Raw genomic sequence first — 13374 nt, forward strand, 5'->3', positions numbered from 1 at the left:
TTAAAAAAACTGTTATTATGCCCTTTAGTATATTAGTGAATCTGCTACTAAATTGCAAAGTATATATTTTGAGGGGGGACTAAAGCAGACTTAGCCCCCAGAGCCCTCACCTAGCTCCACCTATACACTATACTGAGTTTTATGTTATTCACTGGTAGTTTACGTATAATAGTTTAAACATAAGCTATAATAAACATATACTACAAATAAAACGTTAATGTTTAATGGGTACTTAGCTAGGTAACTACTAATTAGCAGTGGTGAGCTGAGATGGCGGAACTCATAATATTTTGTCTCGTTTGCAATACCTCTATATCCGCGGTTCTTATTTATTTTTGTGTATTAGCAGTATTAGCATATTTATTTTTTAAATATTATATGATGTTGCTTTCAAATGACTATTATAACGATTTCTCTTTTCACGTATACAATGGTTATCATCGAATTCAAATTTAACATAATATTATCCATTATAATTTACAATAACTAATTTCAACCCCTAACCGTCAATTCTCCATTACTATTTCACGGATATTTCTATATGCGTTATGTCATACTTTTAGGTGCTAATACTATATAGTATATATTTTAAACGTTGGTAGATACTTGAATAAACGAAGTTTAGTACTTAGAATAGGTATGCACACTGCATAGGCACAACTAAGAGGGCTTGGGTGGACTTCAACCCCCCTCTCACCAGCATTTTTGAGTAAACGTATGTGCTTATAAACATGTTAATTAACTGTATTTTTGCCTACAATATAAAAAGTGTAAAAGTGTAAATAATATCGAGCAATATAATAAGTATATGTGCAAGTATACTCGTGTTATATCGCTTGTGCTATTTTAATCCTCCGAAGCGGTCCAATTATGGTGTTCGCATTAGAGTGTGTTTAGAGATAAACGTTTTTTTTATACATATTATACATAATATTATATTTGTTGTAAACGCATATCGCGTATCTCTAAAACTCCTAAACCAAAAATCTAAATGTCGATATACGAGTAAAACACAAATCTGCAAATATCAAACGTTTAATATTAACAAAAGTGTATAATACACAGACACTAAGTATAGCTACTAAGTCAAGTATTCAAGTATACACATAACACATTACTCGGGCTGAGGACTTGGGACTTATAGCATTTACATTATATTTGTTTTACACTATCACACAGTTAATATGAAACCGAGTTAGAAATAAATACGTTTTATGCTAAGACGAATGTAGATGATGTGTAATTATATGTTTGCATGCATATAAATGCATATTTTAGGCTTATTTTTCTTTAAATTCGAGCACTTTTAATATTTAATATTTTTGCTAAATACATTTTAATATTATATTATTTTATAGTAATATAGTATAGTTCTGTGTTTTTGTTAAGTTAGATTTATTTTAACATCTAGGTATCAAAATTATTGTTTGGGAATCATTGTATATAATTGGTGTGGACGCACGCGTTATTATTAATTTACATAAATTGTTAAAATATGCACTTATACTGATTCTGAGAGCATATTTTTAGTTTTTCTGTGCATATATATAGGTAGCTGATGGTAAGAATGCTTCCACAAGAATTACAATAATTCTTGATTTACCATTTATTCACTACACATTACACATCAATTCGTCATGGTCATACAATACTATATTATATTATTATCACCCACACTCGATCATCGATTCCGTACATGTTATTTAAACAAAAATGAAAATGTATAATATATTACATGTGTGGTATACATAGTTATAGGGTAACATACTTATTGCCTTATTGGTGCTCATCAAAAGAGGCGTATGCAATTTGCGCCAAAAACAACCCAAAGAAAAAAATATTTATGTAATTTGTGCCACATTTGAAAATTAATTTTGGTAATTTGCTCCACTTTTTAAGGTTGTAGTTTGCGTCACATATAACTAAATAAAAAAAGCATTATATAATCTGCGCCATCTTGTACCTTCAAAAATTGTAATTTTTATCATTATTCGCCTTATTCAAATTGTAATTTGCGCCATTTTTAAATAACTAGACAATTTTTTTTACAGATTAATATATTGTAATTTTAATCGTTAATCAATCAAGTTAATTTTAAATTTTAATAGTCATAAATTTTTAGAAAATTAATAAAAGTAATAAAAAAAGTATTAAATAAGTATAATTCCAAAGTATAAAAGTCAGCCATATTATAATTATAAATAAATGTATATAAGTAGATACTTAAATAACAGTTAAATTCCAACAATTTGAAGTTAAACCTGTTAAAAGTGTGGCGCAGATTACATATTCCATTTCAATTTCTGTCGTGGCGCAAATTACGATGACACTCGAATTGCTTTTCGGAGGTAATTCAAATATACCCAAACAGTCTACTCGAATTGCCTCCCATAGCATATTTAGATTATCGATAGTTTTACGTGTACTATCGATTATTTTTATCGATTTCCGTAATGTTCAACTGTTCAAGATTAATCGATACGCAATTTGAGGGTCAGATGTGAAATAATTCGTGAGCGCCCCAAATTGCATACGTATTTAAATTTACCTTATAAAATATATTGAAAGTAAAATTACCGACTCATTGTGGTTCGTATTCAATTATCGATTATCTGATAAACGCTTTTCCAAATTGCAGTCAGTGTTATATCTTTTAGTTTATGGCAAGACAAAATTCTTTCTGCAAATGTTTGCTGTAATTGGTTTTCAAATTAACAAATATGTTTCTGTTGCACTTATAGTTTATTAAAATATAAAAAGGAACTATCGTACCAAAGTGTTATATATATAATCAAAAGTTAGTTACACTATATTTTTGCATCAATAGATCTTGTAGATTTGATATTATGACCTATAGGGCAAGTTTATATAAGTACTTGTTTTACAAGATTACTAGAGAAATTTATCATTACCTACAGAAAATATTGTAATACAAAATTGTTATTATTGAAAATTTAAGTTTTAAATGTAGTCTTTGCGGAATTTTATTAATATGGAAACGAGCCAACAGCGAGGACAACAGCTAACACTGTAAAACAAATGTAAACTTAAATATGTTTTAAATATTTTAACAAGTTGATACAGTTTTATAACTAGAACTGTGTTCATTTAGAAATAAATTTACTGCATGTCTGCATGTCAAACTGACCTGTAACTTAGCATAGTGACATTGTTATTATTATGATTTGTTCCCCACAAACATTTTTTATTTCGACATCAATTTATTTATCAAAAATGGTAAAAAAATATATTATGAATAAAATTATGTGTACAAACGTTTTTACTTCTTGTTTTCATGCACATGTTAATGCCGAGGATGCTAATATAATATAAATAAAAAAGCGGGGAAAGTCCTAAAGTGTATACATTTAATAAAAAACCAAAATCTATAATCGAGAATTATAATATAATTAGACGAATATAATAGTGAATAAAGATTTGATAGAAAAAAACATGAAATATAGGTAGGTAGGTACTTACTGATTAATGATTAAAACAAGACCGCAGTCCGCAATAACGAACAAAATATTATAATATGTGTATATAGGTATCTAGTATAAAAATAATTAAATGTATTTGGTGTAGTAACTCTGAATCTTTTTATTTTTGTGCGTAACTATAAAAGGCACAAATTATGAATTTATACTTAATATTTATAAATAAACATTATGGTTAAATATAATAATAATAAGAGGTAAGGACTCAACATTTGTCTGTATATTAATAACAGATAATTTAAAACAATTTTCTCCTACCAAAATGTTTAAACTTTAATTTTGACATATGTATTATAAATTTATAAATATTTTGATTAATATAGCGAACAATAGAATATATATTATATTATTTTATGCTTGTCATATGTTATATTATCAATATCCATTTAATTTGAATATAACGTTTTTTAATCCCTCTTGACACTTTTATGTTAAACTTATTTTTAAGTTAAAAAATTTAGTGAAATGTGTATTAATAAAAAATATATAATTATTAATTTCTTACACTTTTCTTTTAGTAAATTTAAAGCGTTTATACTTTATTATGTCCTAAATAACCAAAAAAAAAAAAAATATTAAGTTTTGAAATTTTTATTTAATAAAAATTCATTGCTTTATATTTTTACACTATTAAGAATATAGATATACCTATTGCAATAATTTATTTATATAGGCATTTATAATATTATATTATTATTATTATTATTATTAATATTATGATGTATTGGAGTAAGAGTAAATGATAAATGCATAAACGTATCTATTAATTACTATATAATTCATTTTTTCGCCATATTATAAAAAAATATTGATAATGTTTAAAATAGATACTTTTATGATATCTTTAATATATTATTCAAATACTTTAAAATAGTACCTACTTTTATTGTAAAATATTTTACTTTAATATTTAATAGCAATACGGCTTAAATAAATTTACAATAAATAAAGCAAAAAAGTAAATTATTGGCTATTACATTTAATTGGATTTTTATAAATGTAGGTGGTAAGTAGGTATCTATTAACAAATATTTAAACATTGCGTAAATACGTATTTACATATTTAAGTCATTTGATAATTGTATAGAGGTTACTTTATGATTTAAGTACATTTCGTTTTTTAAGAGTAAAATATATTTTTTTAAATTTGGTATATAAAAATGCAATTGTATTAACTATATTGCATATAATGCAATATTTGATTATCCTTGAGACTTTTATGGGATATAGAAATCACTATTATACGCAAAAACTAAAAATGGTTTTTAATATTTTACTGATATAGATATAATAATTAATTTTTAAACATAAAACACTCTTTTTTAAGTACATTTTTGTGGCTTTAATTTACGAACAATTAATTAGAAAAATTAAAAAGAATCTATTTATAACTAATATAACTATATAACTTTTACACCACATTTATTAGTAGAGTACCTATATATAGGTACCGTGTTTTTTATGCCTTATGCCGAAGTTAAGATCAATATTTAGCGCAATAATATTTATTACAAGAATATTATTAGGTTAAATAAAAACGTACAATAAATTAAATTTTTATTCAATTAAATATATATTAAATCTAAATGTATTCAATTTATTCGTTCCTGCTAAATAACAAAGTTAAATAAAATTAAAAACTTTTGATTGAACTGTTAGTAGGGACATATTATTAAATAACATTTTAACTTTATCAATTTAATTAATATATATATATACATTTAATGCAATTGTATTTGTACAGTTATAATTATAGTGCGTAAGTAATAGCCAATATAAATATGTAAAACGTATTTATTTAATTATATATAAAAAAAAATTTAAATTAAACTGTTTAAAATCTTATACATTATTAATACATTGATTGAAAGAAGTTGAATTCAAGTACCAAATTTAATATAACAGCTAAAATAAACGAAATGTTCTTAAAAGAAATAAAAAAAAGAAATCACTGTTTGAACATTGTTATTTCTAAGAATTTTAAAAATATATTCTTATTTAATTATATGATACAAAACGTTTAATGTATACTATACTGTATATATAACTCTATAAGCTACATATTTGTATATTATTAATCAAATGTATTAATATATTTTTAACGAAATAGTTGTTAAATTATTTAGTTTTAATAATTGTATTATTATCCTCTAAAGAAAGAATATGCCATTATTGCCATTTTATGATTCATATATTATTTATCAAATTAAACCTAGTTAAATGATTAAATTATTAGTAGGAAAGTATAATTTATTTTAAATTTACCACTCACTGATTTTTGTTAATTAAATTTTAGTTACATATGACTGATGGTAAGTTTGGTAAATTAAAGATGGTAAATTCTCAAAGTAGAAAGTGCTTACCAGTGTATTATCCAATATTTTTTACATATATTCTAAAATGTCAGTTTTTGACGAAAGCACGGCGTAAAAATAATGATTTACACTTCAAATAAATGTTAGAGTAGTTAATTATTACTACAATGTTATGCATCTGATGAAATTCTGACCAAGTGGGGGCCGTGTAAATAATGACGTGAATGCCACCTGTTTCACACAAGTACGTAATTCTTAGAGTATAAGAATAGGGAACATGTTGATGTATTGTTATCCATTGTGTAGGTAAACTTATAGTAAATTTAAAATGGAAGAATTAGAATTCAATTAAGTAAGTGACTTATATGAGCAACATATTATGTTATATATTTCACTGTTAACATAATAAACGTTTTGATACTCATTCTCGAATGCAGTAGTCATATTGTTAAGGGAAAACGTTAAAACAATATTCTATGATTCTTTAGAAACGTGTTTGATAAAAACAAAAAATATTACAGAGATATTTATTAGGTACAGATTAGTTTTACGATAATAATTTTAATATCGTACTAATTTACGATGACACACGATTACCATTTGCTTAATTAAAGAATACGAATGCGCGACTTGACCAGGTAGATATTAAATATTAATGTAGATATAGGTATAATATATTATTATTTTTTTTTAGATTCTGAACGGAGTGATGAATATATTTTAACTTGAATTATTCGATTAAATAATATATGTTTAAATAAAACTGAAAAATCGGATTATGTTATGTACCTATATTATATATTAATTATGAACACCAGTTGAGTTTTTCTCAAACCATTTTGTCCTGCAGTTAATGTATATAATTTATAAAATAAAACCTTTTCAAGACACATCAAAGAAGAACGAAATCGCTGTTCGTAGATTTAACTCGAAAGCACTACAACTCGAGAAGTGTTATATAGGTTGGATCGGACGTGTTCTAGTGTGGTTAGAAAAAAAAATAGACGAATACTGTAACGGATTTTGCTGGATCACACCATAACTGAAAAAGTAAACTGACCGAATAGTTAGTAATAATAAAATGGATTAAAACAGTTTTTGGCATAGTCCCACGTGTAGCCCTCCCCCACTACGACAACGTGTCTCAGAGTCTTAAATAGGTCTGTTGTATATTGCAACAGTCGTAATTCACTTGACTTTTATAGTAATGAGCGAAAATACTTCGTCACAGATTCAAAAATACTGTTTATAGTATAATAATATTGGTTCTTTACCCCGTTGGATAACCTTTTTTTTACGATAGCAATATTACTATGGCAATAGTTATGTTCTATCTTGTCTTTGCCGATGAAAATCATATAAAGTGAAATATATATACACGTTTTATAGTTACAGATATAATTACAAATAATGATAAAATATATAAAAATAAAATAATCACATACATAATACATTTCGTTCAATGTTTAAAATACGAAAATACTTGTAAATGACATATGTGTTTTAATTTTAAAATAATGCAAAGTTTGAGCCTCTGTATATTTGTTCTATATTTGGAACTACGCTAATTACGCCTTAAACTTTCGCTTTCAAGTTTCAATGTACTAATGATCAATCAAAAAATAAACCTCCGTATAGAATTTGGACCACTGCCTTTATAGTTGCAGGTTGACGCTAGTTTACGTACTACGTATGCACTGTATACAAATACATATATAGGTACATTCTACTAGAACAATAATACAAATACAACGGAGATAGATATTTAATTCATTAAAGAATGATAGTATTTTTAAATCGAGGAGTATGTTAGATATGATTGTTGTATTAGTAGTACGTACTTACTAGGTAACTACTATATTAAGAATTATTTTTATATTTCTATAAGATCGCTAAGAATATTTAATTTTCTTTGTGATAAAAATTATTAAAACTTTTATTGAGTTTCATAAGCAAATAAAATATATTCAGTAGCTTATAATGAGTAAAGCAAATTTATAATTAGTAAATAATATTAGGTAGGTACACTCAAGATGGATTTATAAGTTATAAATACATTTTTAAATCCACGTTGATTACGCTGTTTAAATATTGAATTCGATTGCAAATTGTATTATTATATTATTCAACCAATAAAAAATTTATAATCTTCTAAAAATATTTTTTTTTTATATAAAGGTTATGTTTTTTATTGTTAAACAGATATTTAATTATTATAATTTTTTTTAATTTTTTGATGTATATATAACTTTTAAACAATTATTCTAACTTCGTGATTCTTACTCAGATAATTACTAAGTTACTAATACTTTATCTACCATAATAGTATTATATATTATTGTTGTTTACGTCGAATTTTTATTTATCAAGTTTTATCAATATTTTATCAAAGAATTTTATTTATTTACTACATAACCTAATGTATAATAAATGCATACAAATCTGCCATTATAGTGCATATTATAATTTAATCAGTTTCCTAAGTACAACAATAATGTAATTTTTTTTATTTGCACGTTTATAGCAAATATATAGCTATAGTATTTTAATTGAACTTTGATAGTTTGATGGCAATAACAAGATGCAATTTTTCTAGATTCTCTAGCATCTAGAAAAAGTACTAACAAACGATTACCCTTTCCCTGTCTTCAATGGTATTTTATCAATAAAATATATATATCAGGATATTTTCAATTTAAATATGACCTATTTATTTTCATAATGATTTTATAATATGTGCTAACGAATAATTGATTGCAAGTACGTAGTTGACAAATTTAATACGATTTTAAACAACAAGAAACCCTCTAAAAGTTAGTTCAAATCAACTATAACGAAATTGTAATAATATTGATTTTTGAAAAATATATTTTGCTGGTATGATTGCAGCTTGCATGTTATTGCATAAGTTGTATTATTACTTATAATAAAACATATATTATAATACATAGATATATAATGCTTAATTTTGTCACAGAATAAATATAGGTAAATATAATTACAATTAAAACTAAAATACAAAATTGTACACAAATCGTTAAATTGTTGTCACTTATTTTTCCAAGAAGCAAAAATATTTATAATTTTTACATTATACGTAATTTTTGGGCGCATAACGTAGTTAGGTATATAACTGTTGATTTAAATAGTTAATATTTTGTACATATTTATTGATATTGTGGTGATAATATGAGTATAATTTATACTAAACGTATCATCAAAAATTGCTTAATAATATGTTTCGTTTGTATTGGGTTACAATAAATTATTTTCATTTAGTTTTCTTCGAATAAGACTTTGCATTTACAAAATTTCTCCGAATTTTCGGAAAACGATTTTTACACTTACAACGAAGTTATATAATTTAGAATATAAAACGGTGTGTATAGTTTCTACGTCGTATATTGCATACAAATATACAATCTCCCGAGACCCCAAATCTATAAACGCGAGAAGCACATATACACCAACAACGATAATATGTACTATCGAGCACCTATATATACATAATGATATCACATACATTATACGATTGTGATGGCGGTGATCGTAAAAATAAATCTTAACAACAATAATATCACCTAAACGCATAATAGGTACGACGGATGACAATATAATAATAATAATAATAACAATAATGATTTATTATTGTGTGCTATATATTATACACGATCGAGTGACGTATATAGACATATAAGTACTCGGAGTACCGAAAGTCGGGCGGTGCGTAAAAATAGACGTAAACGAAAAAATTCGGCCGGCGATGGTCGACGAGAATTTCGGATTTTGGACAATTTCGAGCCGCCCCGCCGGTCCCCGCGCCGCGGGTCGCGGGCCGGCGGCGAGTAAGACTCGACGGATTCGGCAGCGCGACAACGACGACGGAGGGTCGCCGGCCCGAACCATATATGGCGGGCCGGCCGCGCGCAGGGCCGCCGAGCCGTGGCTGCGGTGGCGGCGACCACACCGGCGGCGCCCCGAAAATAGTGTTTTGTGCCCCCCGTCGCATAGCCATGTATGGGCGGCGGCTGTCGGTATTTTTGGATCGGTCCCGTTTATAAAACCGCCGGTACCGACCAGCAGAACGTTCATTAGCACATCCACAGCGGATCAGCAGTCACACACTAGCCGCAGACCCGCCGCAGTCGTACAGATTTCCTTCGTCGTAAACCGGTGAGTAGTATATAATGTAACAATATAACACAGAGTTTTTACATAGTAAAATTACTATATAGCCGCACACGAGAATATCATACACGATAACGATTATTCAACGGTTTCGCCGTGTGATCAGATCGACCAACCACAAAAAGAGAGAACAAAAAACCGCGAAATTATACGATCCCGCCAAGTCCGTTTACAGTTTTTCATAATATTATAATATTTAGGACTTTGAATATTATTTTTTCAAAAGAAAAAAAAACTTAAAAATAAGAAACAAGCTTTTTTTCTCGATTTTTCATACACTCGGGTTTTAAGCCAAATACTTTTATTTTTTCAAAGTTTTTCTTAATTTCATATTTTTTTTTTTTTATTTCCGTACAAACGGAGCGTTTCGACGTTTTTTTAAAGTCACCGCGACAGTTTTCAACGGGTCGTTCGATTTATTTTCTTTTCGTTATATTAAAATATATCACTATAATAATATTTACTGAAACGTTTTGTATTCTGCGTGCTTTCCCGTACCGATAAAGTATTACCCGTTTCGTCGTCTCGATCGTGATCGTAAGTTTATCGTTTTTGTGTATTTTTTTTCCAGGTTCAAAAACCCAAACCAGCAAAATGTGTGACGATGATGTAGCAGCTTTGGTAGTCGACAATGGCTCCGGTATGTGCAAGGCCGGTTTCGCCGGAGATGACGCACCCCGTGCCGTCTTCCCATCCATCGTCGGCAGACCCCGTCATCAAGTTAGTATAAGATAGTATTAAATACAATGATATTATTTCGGGAGATTTTCAAAAATTCGTCTGAAAAACTATAAAATTGCACTTTCCATATTTTTGAACGAATTTCGTAATACAAAAACAAACAGAACACAACTGTTCAATACTACCATAAGGCCCTCCCAGAATTCGTGACCATAAAAGGTAGCGTCCTGAAAATAGGACAGCGGTGCCCCGCCTTTCGAACTCGTCTGTAGGCCCTTCGCCAACCCGTCCGTCAGGGTAAAAATAAACACGCCGTATGTCGCCAGCTGCAGCCAACACTGTGCGGGAGCCAAAGGATTTAATTATACTATCGTTTTATATACATCAGATTTCAAACAAACCCTTCCACCCACCACCTCGTCGTCATCGCCGTCTAATAAAAATAGACAGCACTTATGCACTGCGTCTGGAAATACTTGGAGGGGGTCTGGAGCGTTACAAAAATAAACGATACGTCTCAGCTGGTCCAGTGCATACTGCAATATTGATCACGAGTTATAAACTTAGCTTTATCCGAGTATTCCGGATATTATTATATCACACTATGCCATTCCGTCGTAAAATCTATTCACTCACAACGTGCCAAGTTACAATTAATCAAAATTGTTTTCTTTCGGAAATTATAAATAAAACTCAACGATTAATTTACACGCGTTCAACGAAATAATTATTCACGAGAAATGCAATATCAATGTTCACATATTATTAATGATTTTAGTAGACACCAGAAAATTGAATAAATATACAATTACTGTTTTGATAATAAAATGTATTATACTTGAAATATATTATCCCGCATTCATTTCTATGGGTGGTTAGAGGGGGAGTATAGTATAGAATTTGTATTATTATAATGTTATTAGTAACGTCGAATTTCTATTAAAATACGATTTTCGAAATTTTATATTTTTTCCGGATTATGTACGATATTTATTTATAAATATTATTTTTTAACGATATCATTATGGAGTTCCGGCCCTTGTTAAGAGAAGTTTTTTTTATGAATCCTGTTATTATTATTTTCTCGGAGACGAACGGCTCGCCGTTATTATTATTTTTTTTGACCGGCCGTATGTTTCGTATTCTGACATATGGACTTATGTATTTTCTTAGGGAGTCATGGTCGGTATGGGACAAAAGGACAGCTACGTAGGTGATGAAGCCCAAAGCAAACGTGGTATCCTCACTTTGAAATACCCCATTGAACACGGAATCATCACCAACTGGGATGATATGGAGAAAATCTGGCATCACACTTTCTACAACGAATTGCGTGTTGCCCCAGAAGAGCACCCAATCCTGTTGACCGAAGCCCCATTGAACCCAAAGGCTAACCGTGAAAAGATGACCCAAATCATGTTTGAAACCTTCAACACACCCGCCATGTATGTTGCCATCCAAGCCGTACTCTCCTTGTACGCTTCCGGTCGTACCACCGGTATCGTTTTGGACTCTGGTGACGGTGTCTCCCACACAGTACCAATCTACGAAGGTTATGCATTGCCCCATGCCATCCTCCGTTTGGACTTGGCTGGTCGTGACTTGACCGACTACTTGATGAAGATCTTAACCGAGAGAGGTTACAGCTTCACCACCACCGGTACGTATTTTATTACCACCCGTTTCCACGTGAGTTAAAATCTCTACTTATATCTAACGACATTTCATGATTATAGCTGAACGAGAAATCGTCCGTGATATCAAGGAAAAATTGTGCTATGTCGCTTTGGACTTCGAACAGGAAATGGCCACTGCTGCCGCTTCCACCTCATTGGAGAAATCCTATGAATTACCTGACGGACAGGTCATCACCATCGGAAACGAACGTTTCCGTTGCCCAGAAGCCTTGTTCCAACCTTCATTCTTGGGAATGGAATCTTGCGGTATCCACGAAACCGTATACAACTCCATCATGAAGTGCGATGTTGACATCAGGAAGGACTTGTACGCCAACACTGTACTTTCCGGAGGTACCACCATGTACCCAGGTATCGCCGACAGAATGCAAAAGGAAATCACCGCTTTGGCCCCAAGCACAATCAAAATCAAGATCATTGCCCCACCAGAACGTAAATACTCCGTATGGATCGGTGGTTCCATCTTGGCTTCTCTGTCCACCTTCCAACAGATGTGGATCTCCAAACAAGAATACGACGAATCCGGCCCAGGCATTGTCCACCGTAAATGCTTCTAAGTCATCACCTCCCACAAACATACAAAATCAAAATTACAATCACGCTTTATGTTCATTTATACTGAAGAAAACCTATGTGTTTTTTCTTTTTGTACATATCGAGACGATTTTTGCGTCGTTTTACACGGGGATAAAATAACAGTTCGACTTTTGAAATAAAAAAAATGTATTTATTAGCGCGTTAATCGTTTCGAAATAAACGTTTCTATACTAATTGTTGTTGAACTTTTATCACACCATTTATATCCTTCATTATCATTAAATGAAAAACATCAACTGCATTACAGCACATTTAAAACAATTTATATAAGTTTACTATTTTTATTCTATAATAGTAGAATAACTTGATAAGAACGCAATGGTATATTAAATAACAGAAGGTGTCTACTCGTGAAATAAATTATATCACTTACATATTATATTATAATATAATATTTAT

The 13374-nt window shown here is 29.5% G+C and overlaps 1 protein-coding gene across 1 annotated transcript; it reads left to right on the top strand.

The window, feature by feature from the left end:
- Positions 1-9830: 9830 nt before the first annotated feature.
- Positions 9831-13150, top strand: LOC113549317 (actin, muscle). The gene is made up of 4 exons (XM_026950562.1): positions 9831-9985; positions 10572-10720; positions 11855-12341; positions 12418-13150. The coding sequence occupies exons 2-4, from the start codon at positions 10595-10597 to the stop codon at positions 12933-12935; spliced, it is 1131 nt and encodes a 376-aa protein (XP_026806363.1). The 5' UTR covers positions 9831-9985; positions 10572-10594; the 3' UTR covers positions 12936-13150.
- Positions 13151-13374: the final 224 nt, after the last annotated feature.

The sequence above is a fragment of the Rhopalosiphum maidis genome, chromosome 1 (assembly GCF_003676215.2).
Source record: "Rhopalosiphum maidis isolate BTI-1 chromosome 1, ASM367621v3, whole genome shotgun sequence".
Taxonomy (NCBI): Eukaryota; Metazoa; Arthropoda; class Insecta; order Hemiptera; family Aphididae; genus Rhopalosiphum; species Rhopalosiphum maidis.